This window comes from Betta splendens, chromosome 8, assembly GCF_900634795.4.
Source record: "Betta splendens chromosome 8, fBetSpl5.4, whole genome shotgun sequence".
In the NCBI taxonomy this organism is placed as follows: Eukaryota; Metazoa; Chordata; class Actinopteri; order Anabantiformes; family Osphronemidae; genus Betta; species Betta splendens.
In genome coordinates, this window is record NC_040888.2 from 6,477,423 (window position 1) to 6,497,647 (window position 20,225).

The window sequence follows — 20,225 nt, forward strand, 5'->3', positions numbered from 1 at the left end:
AATTATTGTGAACCTGCTAATAAATATTCAGTGGTGTCAAATGCGACAGTCTAATCTACTGTACTATTAATAAAAGCAACGATTATATTTGAACACACAGAATTAAATGAATGAGTTAAATGAATTGAGTATTTGATCACGCACATCTCTGGTTGCACCTGCACATAGAAAGACACTAGATGGAGGTATTAGATTGGGAGACTCAACAGCAGTGGGTTGAGTGGACGTCTGTTGTCACATTCTTGCATTTGGTTTAAAATTAAACATGAATATAAACACAAAAAAAAAATCATTTTAAACATAAATTAGTTTAACACCCCCCAAATAACACATTTCTGTTCTCCAAAATAATTGGTTCATTATTTTATAACTACTTAAAATAATTTGGAATATGTTCATATAAATATAGTTGCAAACACTCACTAGACATATAACACAATATAAACATAATTTAATAAATGACACTTAATTAATAGAGTCCGGTCAAATTTGGATTCATTATTCAAGACCAGCCTTGTTTTACTACATTTCCCACACTGCACTGCTGCGCAGCCGCTACTTTGTCGCTGCCGTGGCTCTCCGCCTGAGTGCCCGCGGTGAATTGGTCCAGCATCCCCGCGCAGGCGATGGGGCGAATGTAGGTGTAGCAAAACAAAATCATCATTGGAAAATATGTAATCGTGGAATAACTTTCCGGCGTTGGCACATCACTGCGATGAGGGAAGGGAAACATGGCAGACTGGCTTTTGCGTTGCGCCGCTGTGGAGCACGGAGCGTCACACTGAGAGAAATAATGCGGAATCTTCCCCCCTGTAGGTGTTAACGCAAAAGAAAAAATACAAGATGAAGAAGCAGTTCAATCGGATGCGACAGCTCGCCAACCAAACGGTGGGAAGGTAAGCGCAACGCCGCCGTGCGTTATTCTCGCCGGGCCAAGCCAAGGGGAAGACACCCCTTCATGGCCCCAAAATGATGAGAATCATTTCCATGCAAGCATAATTTATGTCATATGATATTAGGTTGCATGTCAGAAACAATGAGAATAATTCATAGGAAAAATCTCTGCTGAAAGCAGCGTATTGCTCCTATGCGTAATGTCCACTGGAAGAGGCTACCGCATAGGCAGCGTGTAGGCGCATTGGCCAAGCACAAACTGACCACGGAAACACTTTAAATATAGAACCATCGCAGTATCACGGAGCGTCATGCAGAGACCTTCTCCCCCTTTTTCGCGCAGGGAGTGGAAGAATGCCACTGCGTAAACGGCGCCGTGATTACATTTGCGTCCTGTCACCAAACCTGTCGGTAGGCGCGCGTGATGCAGACGGATGCGGCGGGCGAGGGCTGCGACGCGAGGGAGAATGGGGAAAAAAAGCGCAATGTTTTCATTACGCAGTAATGTCAGCTGTGAGGAGGGAAGCACCTCCTGGCCGTGGCTCATCACGTCCACAACAACTGCTGAAGGTCGTGTTCCAGCGCTGGCACTTCCCCAAAGTACGTGCTTTAATATTAAAGGCGAGGGGAAGCGAAGACCTCCATTGGGTCATTAAAAAGCAGATCCATTTTATGTGGACGCATTTGATGGAAGGGTTTTCCGTTCCCCGCCCCGGAGTCTTCCCCTCTATCGCTCAGCCTCTGAACCCCCCCTTCAGCTGATTTGCGACCTTTCGCACAGGTCCTGTGGGTTTTATCCTTCCCCACCCTGTTAGTTCACCTCGCACTGATGCAGAACAGCTTGTCAAGCGGCGCCGGGGCCAAGAAGGTGTTCTCCGCTCAGCGCCGGGGGATTAGGAGCAGGAGGTGTGGGGATGAAGTGGGGGGTGGGGGCTCGTGTTTGGGTGATCGGCCCTCGGTTCAGCTTGCTTATTGCCAGCGCCGGTCCTGGTCTCATCGTCTCTGAATGACTCATGTGAGCGGGTGTGGGTGTGAACGTGGATGTGAATGTGAGCGGCAGGCTTTTGAAAGAGCACAGAAGGTGGGGTCGTTTTTTTTTTGCCTTTCATGTGGACTTACTCCCCATCTGAGATGAAAACCAGCCCTGCACTGGCCAGGCCCCAGTAATGGTGCCTACTGGTGCCACGGGCTTGTTCTATGGGTCGGGTCTGGTCCTCCAGTGACTTTGTGCCTTTGGTTATGTCATAATGGGAGTGATGGAGAAGCATCCTTACCATCTGGACCAGACTCCAGCTCCCCTCATCACGGCACCTTCTACCATCACACTGGCTGCAGCGTCGCTGGCCGCCACACGTAGGTGTGCGTCTGCGTGCCCATAAATGATGCATTGCACACACGACTCGCCGAGTTAGTGCGAGCTCAGTGGGCGCAGTCAGACAAACGCGCACGCAGATTTCCGAGGCGCCTTGGTTCACGAGCAGCCGCACAGCAAGCGTCCCCATCGCGCTGCAGGACCGTCGCTTCACACTTGAGCTGCTTGGCATCACGACTTCATTGGCCAACGAACAGATCCCGTCCACAGGGGCGGCTGACTGGGTCGGGGATGGCTGTGGGTTCAAACACATGACTGGTTCTTCATGTTTAGTGGATTATGAGCTCTCTTCTATTCAGCTCCTCCCATCATTGGTTCTGTTGGTTTGACTTCCCATGAAGCTGCAGGTTCTCTACCTCTGGCCACACCTCACTGCCTTCTATGCAAAGAAGCAGAGGCTTTGTTGGACTCTGTGTTGGAGTGGGTGGATGGATGCATTGGCAGAAGTAGGAGTGAGCTGTGCTCACTGCAGGCTCCAGCTTCTTGCATGTTTTATATTGGGACGCCGACTCTTTCCACGCTGACAGCGTTGAGCCTCTTCGTGCGCCTTGTGGAGAGGAACGTCTCCTCTTGGTGGGGGCTGGGACCCACGTTTGCTGTGTCAGCATCCCACTGGCGCTCCAAGGGTGCAGCCGCCGCCGCCGCTGCTGCTGCTGCCTTTTGCGTGTCATGTGATCACTGTTTGACCAATCACCTCTGGGGGGGGGGGCTTCACACTGGAGGATGTGCAGCCGTGCATACTCTTAAGAAGAGTCCAACAGGAGCCACTGCAAGCGGGCACAGCTTTATTAGTTCTTACTTAATCAAAGCCTCCCGCTTGCATGACTAAAGTTCGAGGCCGAGGCCGGTGAGTTTGCATTCGCCCTGTAAAGGCTCTGTAACGCTGATGCCCTCACACTCAGAGGAAGCCAGGATAAGAGCACAGCCAGCTCCCACCCTTCATTTCTCTTGACCTATTTCTCTATTCCCAACTCTCCGCCCTATCTAGGTCTAGGACAGCCTGATGATACACGACTGTAAGAGCACACCACGCCTTTAGCACAGCAGAGAAATGAAAAACCAAGGTGGCTTGCTCCAATTTATACTGTTTTCTATTATGCTGTACCTCCAGGTAAATTGCCTGTTACCCCTGCACATCCTTACTCTCTGCATCATTGACACGTGTGCACCAATAGCACAGTAATGATAATAGCTTTTCGTCTCCTGGGGCCTTTGGGGTGGACCTCGTTCCACAGGACAATTATCAGAAAATGGCAGCCGTTTGTAGACCAACTCATTTATTGCAATGCTTTAACTTTCAAAGTACCAAACACAGACAAACAGTGTTGAGCGGGGAGCTTTGTGCTAATGTGGATTCACTTGCACCGCTTCTTGCTAGGATGCAGACAAATGGGCAGGAAGGGTAAAAATGATGCCTCAACCCCTGTCGGCAAATGGCCGTTACAATAATAGCGTCCCTGTTTTGACACTAAGTGCAGCATCGGAACATGTGCACCGCTCGGCGAGCATGTCCGCAGGACGCTGGCGGAGCATATGGCGCCTGACAGGTAGCCCCTGTTGCTTGCCCGGCGCAGCGCCTCCTCCGCTGCTCCTCAGCTCGCCTTTATTTGCTGGCTCGGCAGATGCGCGCTAAACTACGGAGGTCTCAGAACCGAGGCGTCACTCGGGGGTTCAACGCAGGGTTATTCTGGGTTTTTCAGTTTCTGGCTGATCACATTGTGACATTCTGCCTGGAAAGCAAACTCTATATATTGTACTGTACTACAGTATATAATGGGCCAAGGTCCTTTCATTGAAGTGCTGGGTACTGAATGGCGTACATTGATTTGAAGCAAAGCTACTGGTTTGATTGCATGGTGCCGTTCAGTGCTAGTATCGGTCCACGTTGATAACACTCCTATGACCCCATCAATGCCTCTCAGAGGCAGAACACTACAGGGCAGCGTTACTAATAAAGAGCCTTTGTGGAGGGGCCATTTTGGCCATCAAAAGCAAGATGATGTAATATCAGACAGAAGCGCTGTTTCTTTCTTGCCGTGTACCTCGACGTGTACACAAAGACGACAACACATGGCACAGAAGCAGCAAAGTTCTGTAGCTCTTTTCTGTATAAAGCCAGGATATATCGTGTTGACCCAGTCTGTCGCTGGTGATTTCATCTCCCAACAGGAAGCGGCCCCAGGGTCTGCTTGAAATGCAGCAAAAAAAGGTGCAAATAGGACGAGGAAACACACCAAACTATGTCAAATATTCTATGGGGTTCATTTGTGAGTGTTCATAAAAGACGAGCATCGGAATAAAGCAAATTAAGCAGATGTCGTAGTTCCTCCCATTCAGGAAAATGAAGTGTGTGTGTGTGTGTGTGTGTGTGTGTGTGTGTGTGTGTGTGTGTGTGTGTGTGTGTGTGTGTGTGTGTGTGTGTGTGTGTGTGTGTGTGTGTGTGTGTGGTCGGGCAGATGCTGAGTGTACACTCACAGGCAGCTCGCCGGGCGGATCACCCCTCGTGGAGACGTTCGCCATGAGTAAGGTTATTAGAGATAACGCGCTGCTTTCGTTTCCAGTGCAACACAGCTGAGCACTGTGGGCGCTCTGTATGCGTGTGTGCGTGTGTGCACTGCGCTCACAGTTATTCTTGCATACCTAACAGAACCGTGACCTACTTTGCCGGACAACTACAGTGAGTGGCTTTCTCTGTTTTAGTAACCTCGCAGCCCGTCGGTGCGCCAGCGTGACCGCGGAGAGCGGGGCTGGATGTGTTATCACCACGGGGAGTTTTGGATTTTAAAAAATAAATAAATGAATGCAACAACATTGAGAGAGCACCTCCAGCATCGGCGATGCTGTTCGTGTGCGTGAGGCTGACTGTGGACCGGATGCCAGCTCTCCGGGCTGTGTGGAGCCCTGCTGAGGCCCAGGGCCGCTCTTCCGCTCCACTAGCCACTAGCTTAGCATCCAGCTCAGCTCTTCCAGGCATCAGCACTCCGATGGGCCGGTGGATGGAGAGCTTTGGAGCAGGCAGTTGTCTGTCTGCTGGGGCAATATATTTATTTTAAGTATGAGACATTCTGACTCGAAACCATGTTTCGTGCTGCAGGGCTGAGCGTGAGCGTGTCCAGTGTTCACAAAGGATGGGAATAAGTGAAGTGTACGACATGTGTGTGGAATGTGCAGCTAGGTATTTGTCTATTGCAGTAGCTCCATCATCTTAGATCCACGGGAGGACACTCGCAATGAAACCTGCAACATCTTGTCATTTCGACGGACGACGCCTCCCGCCTCTCGTTAATTAATCCACGTATTTATAGATGTGTGTTTGCAAATGTTTGAGTGTGTGTTTGTACTGAGTCATCCGCGGCTCCAGGTAAAGGAATGCCTGCGAAGTGGCAGATGGTTCGCATCAACGTGGCAAAGTCTCCTTCCCTCTGCGCGAGCACAACGCCCACATGGCTGCCAACTGTCCCGCGTGTTTACTTCCCTCCCAGGACGCGCTCTTTGCCGAGCGGCAGCGCTCTCCTCCAGCCTGCGCTTCTGGTTTCACACGTCCCAGCGACTCCGGTGACCTCCATCTTCCAGCCACAGCAACAGCATTTTGACCTCACACGAGGATCGTGTATGATATTAGAGGAAACGCCACTGTCTGAGAGCAGACCGGCTAAAAAACAGTGATGATCCGATCCGATCAGACCCGTTGGACGTCTCAGTCCTGATGTGCATCCAGTCAAAGCTGATGCCTGCGTGTACATTCGCACATTAAATGGAGCCAAACATCATGGAGCCAAGTCTTTTTGGCTTCTACTGTAGGTTCTCACACAGAGAACAACACGCCCACATAAACATACTCTGCACCGGGGACGTACAGAAGAGTCCAGCCTTGACCTGGTGCTCCAGTGAAGCCCGCGACACAGACACACACCCAGACCCACACAAGAAGCCAGGCGATGGAGCGGCCGGCTCACGTTCAGCGCCTTGTTCAGAACGTGGACCTGGGGAGATATTCATCGGCTGTCGGAGTGTTGGACCGACAGAGCCGAGTGCCAAACTTCACTGTGCAGCTTGGGTTATTTTTGGTCCCCCTTTGTCATGTAATCAACAATCTGCGACACACCACACTAAGAAATCAGTCCAGAAATCTATTCCTCTCTCTCTCTCTCTCTCTCTCTCTCTCTCTCTCGCTCGCTCTCTCTCTCAGGCTGCACTCACACACGCTTCCTGCACTGGCTCGCTGGGTCGAGCGGAGGCTGACTGTGATTAGATCTATTGGTCCATGATTTGACCCAGTTCCCAGGGCTCCATGCTTATGTCTTGGCACCGCGGCTTGGAAGTATAATAACTGACATCGTTAAAGCTCTGCTTCCTGTTGGCAGCAGCGCCTCAAATGCGCACCGTAATAATCGGCATTTCAGTGCGAAACCCCTGCCATTCCTGACATGTTTCATTTAAAACATAGAGCCCATATGCTGTTTATTTGACTGATGGATAATCCAGCACAGAAGTAAGCGAGGCCTTTTCCAATCCAGGGTCAGCGGAGAGATAATACACTCGGATTTAGTTTTTAAGTAAATCACACAGAAAGCTATTATTTTGGCGAGGTTAGGGCACAATTGCAGGAAGGGGTTGAGCCGGCAGGAAGGGGAAGCGCCGTGGGACTGCGTGCACCACTGGGTGGTTAGAGGGGGTCTGTGGGTCTGAGGCTGAGCTCAGCCTGTTTGCCCTGAGCTACTGATGAACTGTACATATATGCAACATGCATTGAAGCTGCCATTGGAGTGTTAAATGAGAGCAACAGTAATTAATGAAAACATTTCATTTTTTTCTCCTGAATTATAAAAATGACATATTGAAATGTGGCCACTGAAAAAAGACTAAGCTCTTAAAATATGAGCTGCCTGGACAGAGCTGACGCCGTGCATTCATAATACTCTGTGGTTGGCTCTTTTCTCGCTTTGTGGCTCTATCTTGACTCCGGATGAGTAGTTTTGGTTGCGACAGCTGCAGTGCAGCACCGCATCATCCTCTGGCCAGAGTCTGCTGGGCTCACAGCAGCATAGGATGCTCCTCAGTGGGACCTGGTGTGTTTGAACCAGCGGCCGATGGTCGCTGCCGTCCTGATATTTCATTCATGCTTGTTTTTTTTTAATGATTTGTTAGATAATTAACATTAACAGTTCACACACCTTCGTCTTTACAGGGCTGAAAAGACAGAAGTGCTGAGTGAAGATCTTCTGCAGGTGAGCTGTGGTGTGTGTGTGTGTGTGTGTGTGTGTGTGTGTGTGTGTGTGTGTGTGTGTGTGTGTGTGTGTGTGTGTGTGTGTGTGTGTGTGTGTGTGTGTGTTTGATTCTGGCGGTTGCTGCCGCTTTAAAAGACCTAAAAGAGCGGTTGTTGATGTGTGTGTATGTATGTGTGTGTGTTCATCTAGGTGGAGAAGCGCTTGGATCTGGTTAAGCAGGTGACACACAGCACACACAAGAAGCTGACTGCCTGCCTGCAGGGTCAGCAGGGGACCGACATGGAGAAGCGATCCGTCAAGTCGCCTTCTGTGAGTTTTCTGCATCCATCGCGCTCTGAGACTGACATCTGATGCACATTGATTTTATTACATGTTTGTGATGATCTATAGATCTAGATGCAGTAATATTATTATTTACCTCTACTGACAGAAAAAACTACCACTCACGATCCTGGCACAATGTATGTTGGAGGGGGCTACAGTGCTGGGAGATGACTCTCTCCTAGGGTACGTCTAATATATAGACACAGTTTTGTTTAATTATTGAATTCTTATCTGCCTTTATTACAGTCATATGCATTAATCGCGTTTGGCTGTGTGCAAACAGGAAGATGCTTATGCTGTGTGGGGAGACAGAGGAGAAGTTGGCCCAAGAGCTCATCCAGTTTGAGTTCCAGATAGAGAGAGATGTGGTGGAACCTCTCTATGTGCTTGCTGAGGTGAGACATCACTTAAAAAGGGCCACTATTTTTTTATTTAAATGTAAATAGAAAATAGATAAATAAATAAATTTATTTTACAGGTCGACATTCCCAACATCCAGAAACAGAGGAAGCACTTAGCGAAACTAGTCTTGGACATGGACTCCGCTCGAACAAGGTGAAGAGACAGACGAAACCCTGTCACTGTCACTTTCAAAATAAAAGCTCCTGTTTTGCATTTCTGTACATAACTCCTGACGTATCCAGTGGCCACTTTCTTTTAAATCCCCCACAGATTTCAGCAGTCATCCAAGTCATCTAGTCACCCGAGCAATCTGCAGCCAGGTGCCAAATCAGAGTCCCTGAGAGAGGAGATGGAGGAAGCAGCCAACCGCATGGAGATTTGTCGGGTGAGTCATGAGCAGCAGCCACGTGGATGTGTTGTACTGCGTGAGATTATTATGGAACGTTTGTGCGGTGGTTCCATAAAAGACAGTCATTCTCTGCTTTGTCTTTTAGGATCAATTATCCGCAGACATGTACAATTTTGTGGCCAAAGAAATAGACTATGCAAATTACTTTCAGACAGTAAGTATATTGTTTTATTAAAGTTGTGGCTCTAGTGGGAAAATGTGGCGGTTTTCACTTACTGGCAAATAACCCTTTGTCTGCTTTCTTCTTGTTGTTTTTCTGTGTAGCTGATCGAAACGCAGGCAGAATATCACAGGAAATCATTAGAGATTCTGCACAGTGTTCTGCCCCAAATTAAAGCTCAGCAAGGTGAGTCACTAATGCTAATATTGCCTCAAGTGCACAAATGTATCCGCACACACGCACACACACACACACACACACACACACACACACACACACACACACACACACAGATGCTTCGAATCATAACAATAGCAAACCTGCTCTCACATAATGATGAACGTAATTAATGGATCTTGACATGAAGGTGCCTCTGTCTGTGTTTAGGTTTGCTTCATCAAAATGTCTCTGTTGCTTCCTCTTTTTTGCAGAGGCGTGGGTGGAGAAGCCGTCATTTGGCAAATCTCTGGAGGAACACCTGAATATTAGCGGGAGAGAGATCGCCTTCCCCATCGAGGCCTGTGTCACCATGTTGTTAGAGTGCGGCATGCAAGAAGAGGTGAGGGGCCACACACACACACACACACACACACACACACACACACACACACACACACACACACAAATTCTCATCAGCTGCAATGAAATGGACCTGAACCAAAAGTATTTGTCTAATTGCAATTGCTTCAGATGTTCTTTCAAAAGTTTTTGAATCTTTCGGCCTCGTCTAGGTTTGATTTTAACAGGACTGCTCTCCTTGTGCTTTGCACTGATGCAACGCTCAGCTGTTGTTGCCATTGTGAAATGCTTGGCAGTAGCCATCTCCCTTAGCATGAGCCTCCACTTTTTTCTTTCCCAGACTTTGGCTTGTTTACTAGCATGATGAAACTACTTGTGGAGCTGTTCCTCCCATTGAGCTGCTTCATTTTACACAGCAGACTAATAATGTGGTAGAGCAGACACTGAACCCAGGTCATTCTGCTTCCTGTGTCTGGGCTGCAGGGCCTCTTCAGAGTCGCCCCGTCTGCATCCAAGCTCAAGAAGCTCAAAGCCTCCCTGGACTGTGGTGTTCTGGACGTGCAGGAGTACTCCTCGGACCCACACGCCATCGCAGGTGAACCCCGCCGACGCCCGCGCGAACGCCTTGCTCTGAGCCCGTTCCCATGGCGACACCCCTACGCCATGTCGCTGTGGCTCAGTTATTCTTGGCACGTGTAGCGGTTCGTGCTCACCAGCGCCGCCCTCACTGCCGTTCCGATGCCGCTGTCTATTTCACGCGCTCTCGCGAAATGTGTGCTGAGCCGGCTGAATCTGGCACCGGCGCCTCCCGCCAGGGCGCTTCGGGGGACTGGAAATGTGGGGCAGGGCCTCGCCCCGGTCCACCCAGCCCCCTCCTCTCAAACGGCACCGCTAGGTTTTGCTCACCCCGTTATTGTCGCCCCGCAGGCGCTCTCAAGTCGTACCTCCGCGAACTCCCGGAGCCGCTGATGACCACTGAACTCTACGAGGAGTGGATTCAGGCCTCCAAGTGAGTTGCTGGTCCCACAATAGGGAAAACACACAACAACACAAAGTCATTTTACAGAGGCCCTTGAGTGCCCAGATGAAAGATGGTGACATTTATTAGAAAGTGGAGCAAATGTGATCCGTAATGATTTCTCCTCAGCATTCAGGACATGGACAAGCGGCTACAAGCGTTAATGGCAGTGTGTGAGAAACTCCCCACGGACAACTTGAACAATTTCAGGTCAGTTGCTTTTCCTCGGTGCAGCGTACAGCTGTCACCGCCTGCTGACAACTGCTGGTACAATAGATGCTCCCCTGCTGACGATTGTGAGTCAGTCTCAAGATTCGGTCCTCTTCTGACTTCTCAGATACCTTGTCAAATTCTTAGCCAAGTTGAGCGAGTATCAGGACGCAAACAAGATGACTCCAGGCAACATGGCCATCGTCCTCGGCCCCAATCTGCTCTGGACACACACAGAACCGTAAGTATTCCCACCTACGCCCTTGATACCTGGTGAACGTCCCTTCGCACATATTCATCCGAACCCATCACGGTGGCGCCTCGCCCTCCTTTCACAGCAACATGACGGAGATGATGACCACGGTGTCCCTGCAGATTGTTGGTATAATTGAGCCCATTATCCAGCACGCTGACTGGTTCTTCCCTGGAGGTGAGCGTCGCATAATATGTCATTTTGTAGTCAGGCTGGACAAAGAATCAGATCATGACCCACATTTGGGCTTCATTTGCATATTAAGTAAAAGCATGAGGTCACACAGGTAATCTGATTTTCAATTCCTCTGCTCAGCCCTATATGAATATATGATAATAAATTAAACCGTGCACCCAGTTTACTAATGCTGTGACTACGCCTCCCTCAGATATTGAGTTCAACTTGACAGGCAGCTACGGGAGCCCAGTTCACACCAACCACAATTCCAACTACAGCTCCATGCCCTCGCCCGACATGGACCAATCGGAACGCAGGCAGCAGCACGACCAGAGCCGACGCCCACTGAGCGTTGCCACGGACAACATGATGCTGGAGTTCTACAAGAAGGACGGGTATGATTCCAAGTGCCCACTTCTCACTTTCTCTGTCTTCTCCGCTCTCCTCCCACCCACACCTCCTCGCTGGCATGCGATACTGAATCCTTGCTCACATTTGATGCCTGTGCGTGCCTCAGGTCCTTATACGTCCAGTAATTCAAAGATTTCAGTCTAGTGAGTCCACAGAGGTGATCGCACATTTCACCTGACAATAGATCAGAGGAACCAAGTGTCTTATTATCGGTAATCATCAGGAGAGGAGCTGAAAACGTGTCTAATATGAGTACGTGACACTGAATTGCCTTGAGTGGCGTTGTCTCCATGGCAACGGCTGCTGGTTATCCTTTTTATTCTCAGGAAATATTTCCTCTGGTGCTATCGTCCCATCCTCCCACACTCATCTCCTCCTTCGCAGTCTGGCGAGCGCGTCACCTGGCCTGAGTCATTCATCCAGCTGGTGGAAAATCACTGCAGAATTAGCACCAACGCCTTCACCGAAATACCTCATTAAAATTAGGGCTGTAAAGCCGCGGATCCACTGATCTAAACCTATGCGCCCCATAATCAGCAATGATCAGTGTTATATATGTAATATACAGTATCATCTACGTATTTGGAGTAATTAGCAGCTTAGGAAGTGATTTAATTAGTAAAAGTCTTTAATTGATGCTCAGTGCGAGCTGGATGTGAACTCGTCTTACTGTTCATGCTGAGTGAGTGGTTGAAGTCAATATCAAATCTGACCTCATGTTCCTTTTGCCTCTTTTCTCCCCTACTAACGCAGCATTAGGAAAATACAAAGGTACCGTACCACGCCCCGTTTCCCGTGTCTCTCCTCACCCCCACCCCACACTCATATTGCGGTACCTTATTATCACACCCTCTGTTTGTTTGCCTGCAGTATGGGCGTCCGGGTCATGGATACTTCCTGGGTTTCTCGCAAGGGCTCGTCGACGCTGGCGCGGAAGACCTCGTCCACGCCCCCCGGCCTGCAGGGCCCCGGCTCGCCCGGCGACGCGCTGATCCCAGAGCAGCCCGGGGAGCTGGTCACCTCGCCGTCTGTGACGCCGCCGCCCGGAGACCGCTTTGGGTAAGTCGCCGCGGAAACGCCGTCCTCCTCCTCCTCCTCGTGCATCCTGTTCTGTTCATTTTAACTGTCGTCGCCAACACCCTCAGCTCTGGGACCGGGGTCCTCGTTGTGTTGAAATGTTCATTGGTTTGCAGTAGCTCCATGTTTGTTCTAGTCTCTGTCTGCACCTTCATTTCACATTATGGTCTTATTAGTTTCTCACCCTCTACATTCACTTCTCCCTGTACTTTGTGGGGTGAATTTTATTGTGGATCCATTTTTCTAGGGGATAATTTCACAGGGTTCCAAATACTGTTTGGCAGTTTTGTTTCTGTACATGACACTAAGCTTCAATGTACAAGTCCTTGCAAGCATGCTACCACCTCCAGTCTCTCATAGCTGTGGCTTGGCTTTCTCAGCTTTTGGTTGTGACTTCTTTTCTGTTGACACTGATTTCACCATTTCTCGGCGTGATTATCATAGACAAACACATGAATAATCACCCTCATGGTCGCTGGCTCTGCCTCGCGTGGCAGATGAGATAATATGGCTTCTGGCTTGGTTGGCTCTACCCCCCCCCCCTCTCTTCTGTGGCCCCTTCAGCCGATTGAAAGGGGTTTGTGTCTGTTCCACACTGCCCTGGGCCGCCCGGAGGGCCCGGAGTCGCATTGCATTTAGGCAGACGGGGTCTCCATATGCAGCATCAGTGCAGCTTTACAGTATAATGCTTCTCGCCGGCTCCAGAGATGGTCCACGCAGTGTGCAGACACAAGGTGATCACAGAGGGATCACACACCGTTCATTTCCTTTGGCAAAACAGCTGTTTTTTTTGTTGCTATTCTTTGTGCTTGTCTTTGTATTTGCACTAAGCTGACTGTGTGCTAAGCTTGGTGCCCACCACCCGCCCTTAAATGCTTTTTTTCCACTCTTTTTCTTCTGTTTTTGCCTACGGGCTCGCTAATACGCTACGAACCCTGATCATCAAAGCAAAGTCGTCTCCCTGTTCAATCACCAGAGCTGTTTCTTTTGTGCTGTCTATTCTCTTAATATCTACAGCTCAGACAACGTGTCGCCAAATCGGCCGGACACCTCCCATGCCCACCCACCCCCAGGGGAGGACCGCCCGCCCCCCCCTTACCCCACCTCCCTGTGCCACTCTCTCCCCCATCACTTCTACCCCAAGCCCCCGCCCTGCGCCCGCCCCGTGGCACCAGGTCCAGAGTCCCAGCCCCCTGCCTCACCCCCGCCCCCACTGCGCTGGTCTGGCTTCACTCCCCCCGCTCCGCCCCCTTCCTCCTCCTCTTCCTCCTCCTCCTCGTCGCTTGACATCAATTCGAACCCCAAACCCAGCTGTCTGCACTTCCCCAAGCACAGTCCACCTGGTGACATGTCGCATGCCCCCCCGCCAGACACTAATGCTTCACCACTCTACATCAGAACTCCCCTGGTACTAACCCGCCATGACCAGTCCCTTGGCAACCCCCCTAGCCTCCCTTCATCTGCGCCCCCTCCCCCGCCGTGGGCTGCCTGTCCATGTGCCCGAGAGAGAGGACCCCCCAGGCTGACTAGGTAAATACAACACAACCATGGCCACTTTGGATGCATCACAGAGTGGCTGTGTCTCTCCTGTCCTCTAGCTCGCTGGCTCATAACTTCTGTTTGCTTTTTTTTCTCCCCCTTCAAATTACATACATGCATTGTGTAACATTCAGGTTGTCCAGGGATGCCTCTCGTGGGGGTTGCCTAGCAACTAAGGATGTTACGGGCTTATGTAGTGCTCGGTTTGATGCTGGTTTTGAGCAGATGATAAATACATGGACAGTGATGCATATCAAATAGCATATGAATGTATTTATTCTACAGTTTGCAGCATTTTTACTAACCAGCACAGGGAAAGATTCTGATGACTCTGAACGGCGTCATACAGCAGACGCATCTGTCAGGACAGTGGGAATCATTCTTGTCTTGGTCCTTTCAACGTCCTTCTTTACAAAATCCCAAATGACTAATTTATGTGATGCCTTTTTTTGGTCTTAAAGTGACATGAAGATGTTTATGACCATCCTACTTACTACTAATTATCTATTAAATGTATATGGACAGTAATTGTTGGATGTAAATGTCAGAGTCTTATCTGCAGCTTATTGGTGGTCATTTGGTTAACAATCATTTGGGACTTTCAGGCGACATCTGTCTGGTCGTCAGTATTTTGTTAAAAGGCCTAGAGAGGCTCCCTGTTCCTTTTTGGTTAGTTGATCAGGTGGTCAGTAATGTTTGATGTACAGTAGTTTCACTTTACCGACCTCAAGAACAAGCGGTGACGCCTCAGGCAGAAGCCTTGACATCACTGACTGCAGGACGTGGGTGATGGTGTACTTGAAAATGCTGTATGATGCTAATGGTGGTGGTGGTGGTGGTGGTGGTGGCACTGCGGCTTTACACGAAGCTCACTGACAGCTCAGATTCCACACGTGCTCTTAAAAAGCTGCATCTGATGCTATTTGCACACTAATGTCTGCTTCTGTTTTCAGTTCACTGAAGAGTAAAGAGCTCTCCCCTGTCATTGGACACAAAGGCATCCAGGTGGCCGGTCCGACCGTCCCCCCCAGCAGCAGCCCCCAGAGCAGCAGCCAGTCCCCGCACTCCACAGAGCACAGTCCACACACCTTGCGCAAAGGTCAGCGACTGCATCCCTGTGAGCATTGATTGAATTACTTCCATTGAAGACTTTGTATTTGGTGAACGGGAGTTACTAATGACTGTGTGTTGCATGGTTACAGGTTCCAAGAAGTTGGCCCCAGTGCCTCCCAAGGTCCCTTACAGCCAGTCTGGCGGGATGTCCGACCAGTCCACAGGTCAGCCGTCACCGGTCAGCCTGTCCCCTACACCTCCTAGCACCCCCTCCCCTTATGGACTGGCCTGCCCTCCAGGTCAAGTGCCCCCATCCTCCCCTGGGCAGACCCCATTGGGGGCGCCTCACTCCATTTCATCCCCACCCTCCCTGACCGGAACGCTCACCAAGTCTCGGCCCGCCCCTAAGCCCAGGCAGAGACCCAGCCTGCCCCCTCCTCAGCCGCCCACAGCCCCACTGGGGCCCACTGGCCCAGTCCCAGTTCCCCAACCCCTGGAGCAGGGGCTCCTGGATGGACTGTCTCCCGGGGAGAGCATGTCTACAGGTAAACATGAGCCCTTGTCAACAACACCCCCGCCACCACCACCACCACCACAGGTGGGGCTGCAGCGGCCCTCTCTCAGACTCGCAGTCGCTTTGTCCAATGGAGACGGTGGACGAGTGTAGGACTTGTAGATACTCCCCCTTTCATTGACTGATCCCCAGCGAATGTCTGAATGAATAAAAGTTGCCTTTTAGACACAGATGCCTCTGAATGACACGTGTAAAAATGAGCATTTCTGTGCTATTGTAGTGAGAAAATACTAACCTATGTACTCATTGCTTTGGTTATGTGATGATGTTTCTGGGTAATGTGTAGAAACATCAGAGAAGCATAGCTGGTCCTGCTTGTACCGGAGTTGCCATTAGACTCATCACGTGCTCTCTGTTTATCTGTGTTACCCAGACCCAGTATGATGTTCTGATGATGAGGTGTTCTGTCAATATCATTCTGTCACTTTGCTATATTTATCATTCTCTTGTTCCCCCTGCTACTATTGTGTACCTTGCAGCTGTGTGAAGCCAGGGATTCAGTGTGGGCTAAGTGTGAGGGGGACTTTTAGGGTAAGCCAGACCGCCCCCCCCCCCCCTCCCCCTCCCCGCCCCCCGCCCCATGCGCTCCATCTCACTGCCTGGCCTCGTGCTGTGGCTGCCTCTGGGGTCTCCTGCAGCCTGCCTCAAACATACGCACATCTGCCAACGCCCTGACCACTGGACAATTGGCATGGCCGTTCGAACCCACAGCGCATGGCTTACGGACTTCCCAGAGTGCACCACACTGCACTCACATTGCAGACTCCGTCGCTTAAAAAGGTCCATCTTAAAGCCCCCTCCTCTTCCTTGTCCCCATTCCCGGCCCTGTGCCAGCAGACATCCCCCTCTAACGCCCCTGCCGCTGGTATCGGGGGGCCACAGGTAACCCCCAATCCTTCTCTGGCAGGTCCATTGCTTTTTTATAACCAATGCTCCCCTCTTACTACACGGCCACGCTCCATCTCATTCCTACACAGGACTAGTCATCGGTCTCTGCTTGGACCTGGTGCTTTAACTAAACACAGCACCTCAGTCTTTATCTATATTCAGTCCAAATATCCAGTTCTCGGTGTCTTAGTGCCATTTAGTGCCATTCCAGAGTTCCACACACATCCTGTTGCCTCTGTGTTGGTTTATCTGGCCATTGTTGTCCAGTAATGTGTCACTGTATAATAATCTTGACGTGTGATTGCAATGATTTGACGAAATCTCTGCCGTTGTCTCAAAAGACACAAACCCTAGGACACACCGTGCTAGTTGATACCACATTGTTCCAGGTGCCTCTAGCAATGCACTTCCTGTGTAGAATGTGAAGCACATGTAATCTACTGATTTTTCAATCAGGGCAGAAATTATATTCCACGTACCACGAGTTCAGACTCAGAAAATTAATATTATTTCTGCTCTCTTTCATTTTTACACCTCATTATCATCATCATATGCCCCCCTTCCTCTCTTGCTCATCCTCATCCCCATCATTCTGCTCATCATCTACTCCCCTCTCCCACCATGCTCACATTAGATATCTTCAGTTATGAAATCCCCTCCATCAATGTCAATCTGGACAGCCTCATCGATGAGTTCAGCGGTGCCCCCTGCAGGAGGTCCCTGCCAGTGACAGACACTCCAGAGGGGGACGCTGTGCCTGAAGAGGAGCCCCAGAGCACCACTCTATGACCTATGACTCTGAGGCATCACATCCTACCAGCCATCTGTGGCTGGAAATGCTCCTACCTTGCGCCACCAAGGCCTAATGGAAACACCAATTGGCCTCATCGGTGCCCCACCTGAAACCAGAACTCTCACCTTCCCTCGCATCGGCTACAGGCTGCAAAGAAATTCATCTCTTACAGTTGCTCGCTAGAACATAAATGTGACTACAGAATAAAAAAACACCAAAATGCCATAGTGGAGGAACAGTTGCCTTTAGGAGGAAGACTGGGATATAGATGAGTATTCATTTCATTCTTTGCTTTATGCATTTTGTTATTTGATGCAGTGGTCTGTATTTCCGTGCATTCTTCTGTTTCGTTTCGCCTTATTATTACATGCAATCAAATTGCAATATGATGTGCACCACTTAAGGACTGAATAACTTTAAGTTAAGGAATCTCAGAACCTGGTTTGGTCAGGAGCAAAGCCCATCCTCAGGTTGAAACACAGACAGAGTGACATAGGGGTCAGGTTGTATCGCTCACAGGGTATTAGAGCTTTGTGCACATTAGGAAATGGAGGTTTCGCATCCAAGATGAAACATTTAACCCAGTCAGACTTTTCTTTCTCCTCAGCCACATCTAACATCTGTAGGTCTTTAGCTGATATTTACCTCTATACAGGTAAACACACTTTAGCTCACTTTATACCAGCACAGTATGAGAAGAATGTTATTGTAAATGACGGCCTTCCAATTTGCATCTGTGATTCAGTTATAAGGACAGCACCCATGATGCGTTTGCATGACAAGCCAATATGATCGACTTGCTTCAGACCAAGAACAGTGGAATGGTAGAGTGTGTGTTTGTGTGTGTGCGTGCATGCGTGCGTGCATTCATTCTTGTTCTTAGGGGCTTAATTAATAGCGCCTGAGTGTTAATGGTCGCGCTTGGATGACTACACTGCCTTCAGTTCATATGATTCTCTCTCTTAACTTAGTTTCAAGAGCTTCAGGTTCCGTGACCTTTGACCCCGAGTGTAAATACAAAAACTGTACATGAATTGATGTATATATAAATACAAGAGGAAAAGTATATGTAAAATGCATATCTTGAACATATAATAATAATATATGTGCTAATATTTATCATGTGTAGAAACTGTAATGATTCAAAATTCGATGTTATTTTTGTCCCTGCACACAGTGAACAGGTTTACTGTAGATTGATAATGTTTCACTTTAACACCAGGTAACAATAATGCTGCAGCAGAAATGCAGATTATTACTTCTGCATAAATTAAATGTTTGAATCAAATTTTTCTAAATCTGCCTCCTGAGCTTTGACGTACTAGAGCACACAAATGCCCTGTTTCTATTTCCTTTTTAATTAGCTATTTAATAGACTCTTGTGTAAATAATTGGACTACTTTGAGCCTGCGTGGATAATTTAGTTCATTTATAATAAGAATAATTAAAACGGTATATTGTTTGACTGAATTCGATATAAAATTCCTATTCTTATTTGGTTTCGTAACCAAATCGGACACATCTGTCATCTGGCTCCAGTCACAAACATATTACAGATGCATCAACAGATGCTGCAGTGTCACTTTATTCATTTTATACATGTCTTAGGACAATAATTTTGTCAACGAAAGTGCAATTACAGTGTTTACTGATCCAGCTCAGAACAAAAAGTGGTCAAAAATCACTCTCCCCAACCCCACAAAAAGCCATTGACTTAACTGCTAAGCAATTTCTTTTATTTTGACTTTTTTGAAGTGAGTTTCCTTCTGATACAATGAATTCTAGATGACCTTCTCTCAAAGTGATCTATGGTATGCCTCGGTGTGTGTTCTCAATGGACTCTGTTTATGAAGACCTTGGTGACGTTGATAATTATGTCGATAGTTGTGGTGATTATATGACAAGTGCCCTCACGCTGGTTGTTATTTTGGAGCTACACATTATTGGTGTGTACTACAGTTTTTTTTTTCTGTGCTGGATTCATACATTTCTATGATGAGGTGGGGGGTATCTCTGAATGTGACTCACTCAGATTTCCAACAGTAGGCTGCCTGACAGGGCGAATGCGAGTTTGCATATGGATGAAGGTTAGTTAGGGCCGGTCGGCTTGTATTATTACCAGTGCAGGGCAGTATTACTGTAATGCTTTTGTGCATCATAAATGGAACTTACAGCCACATAGAAGCATGCATTCATATTCATAATAGGTGTGATTATTATGCTGCTGAAAAAAATTTAAAAAACGTCTGTAACCTCCCCTAAAGCACACACATCCTCACGATTAATCATGTTTCATTTCACTCACTAAACACATTTTCAAGACTTTCTTATTCTTAGGAGCCACGTTTCGCACCAAATGGTACATTCACATAGTGTGATTATTAAGCGATTTAACTCCTGTAGGCCTATTGATCCTACTTTAACTCACCTCACCAGCAAGTGTGTTGGTTTAAAGTTCAGCTTCATTCGTTTACATTTCAGGGGGAGATTTTTAAATGGGGGAGAGGGGGGGAGGAAAACTTGAAAAACTTTCATGCATGCGCTTAGATAGTCTTTTGATAATCCATGTTTTGTGTCAATCACTGTCTTTTTAGGGATTGCCAGAGGGGCGATGAATAAAAACACTGATGGACTCTAGAGAATGTGGATCATGCTAAATGGTCCTTTGTGGGTTTACGAGCAATACAATAGAGGAGTGGATGTTGCCTGTGGATGTACTGCCTCCTTCTGCTTTCACGACTAGTGTACAAACAGAACCCCAGCGCTTGTCAAGCCCATCCTGCCCACCCCTTTCCTCTTCTGCTTAGCATATCAAGTGGAACACAGTGTGTACTGTGAAGCCTACCTGCAATCCTTATCAGAATGTCAGAAATGAATAAATATATATATATATATTAAAATCTACATTTTTAAGAATATCACTG

General features: G+C 48.5%; 1 protein-coding gene across 9 annotated transcripts; it reads left to right on the top strand.

Annotated features, from left to right (window-relative positions):
* The first annotated feature begins 552 nt into the window (after positions 1 to 552).
* On the top strand, positions 553 to 20,219 carry arhgap44a (Rho GTPase activating protein 44a). 9 transcript variants are annotated; one of them, XM_029157846.3, is made up of 23 exons: positions 553 to 896; positions 7,455 to 7,494; positions 7,684 to 7,803; positions 7,925 to 8,001; positions 8,102 to 8,213; positions 8,297 to 8,373; positions 8,491 to 8,605; positions 8,715 to 8,783; positions 8,894 to 8,975; positions 9,221 to 9,348; positions 9,792 to 9,903; positions 10,236 to 10,317; positions 10,456 to 10,536; positions 10,664 to 10,777; positions 10,875 to 10,966; positions 11,178 to 11,361; positions 12,131 to 12,148; positions 12,248 to 12,436; positions 13,472 to 13,984; positions 14,947 to 15,110; positions 15,196 to 15,591; positions 16,100 to 16,151; positions 17,143 to 17,282. In XM_029157846.3, exons 1-22 carry the CDS (start codon positions 844 to 846, stop codon positions 16,105 to 16,107), a joined length of 2,826 nt encoding a protein of 941 aa, XP_029013679.1. In that variant the 5' UTR covers positions 553 to 843; the 3' UTR covers positions 16,108 to 16,151; positions 17,143 to 17,282. The 9 variants fall into 9 exon arrangements, with proteins under 9 accessions (XP_029013679.1, XP_040927796.1, XP_055366687.1 ...); XM_041071862.2 differs by having other exon boundaries at positions 15,196 to 15,270; XM_055510712.1 differs by having other exon boundaries at positions 14,947 to 15,092; positions 15,196 to 15,270.
* The last annotated feature ends 6 nt before the right edge of the window (positions 20,220 to 20,225 follow it).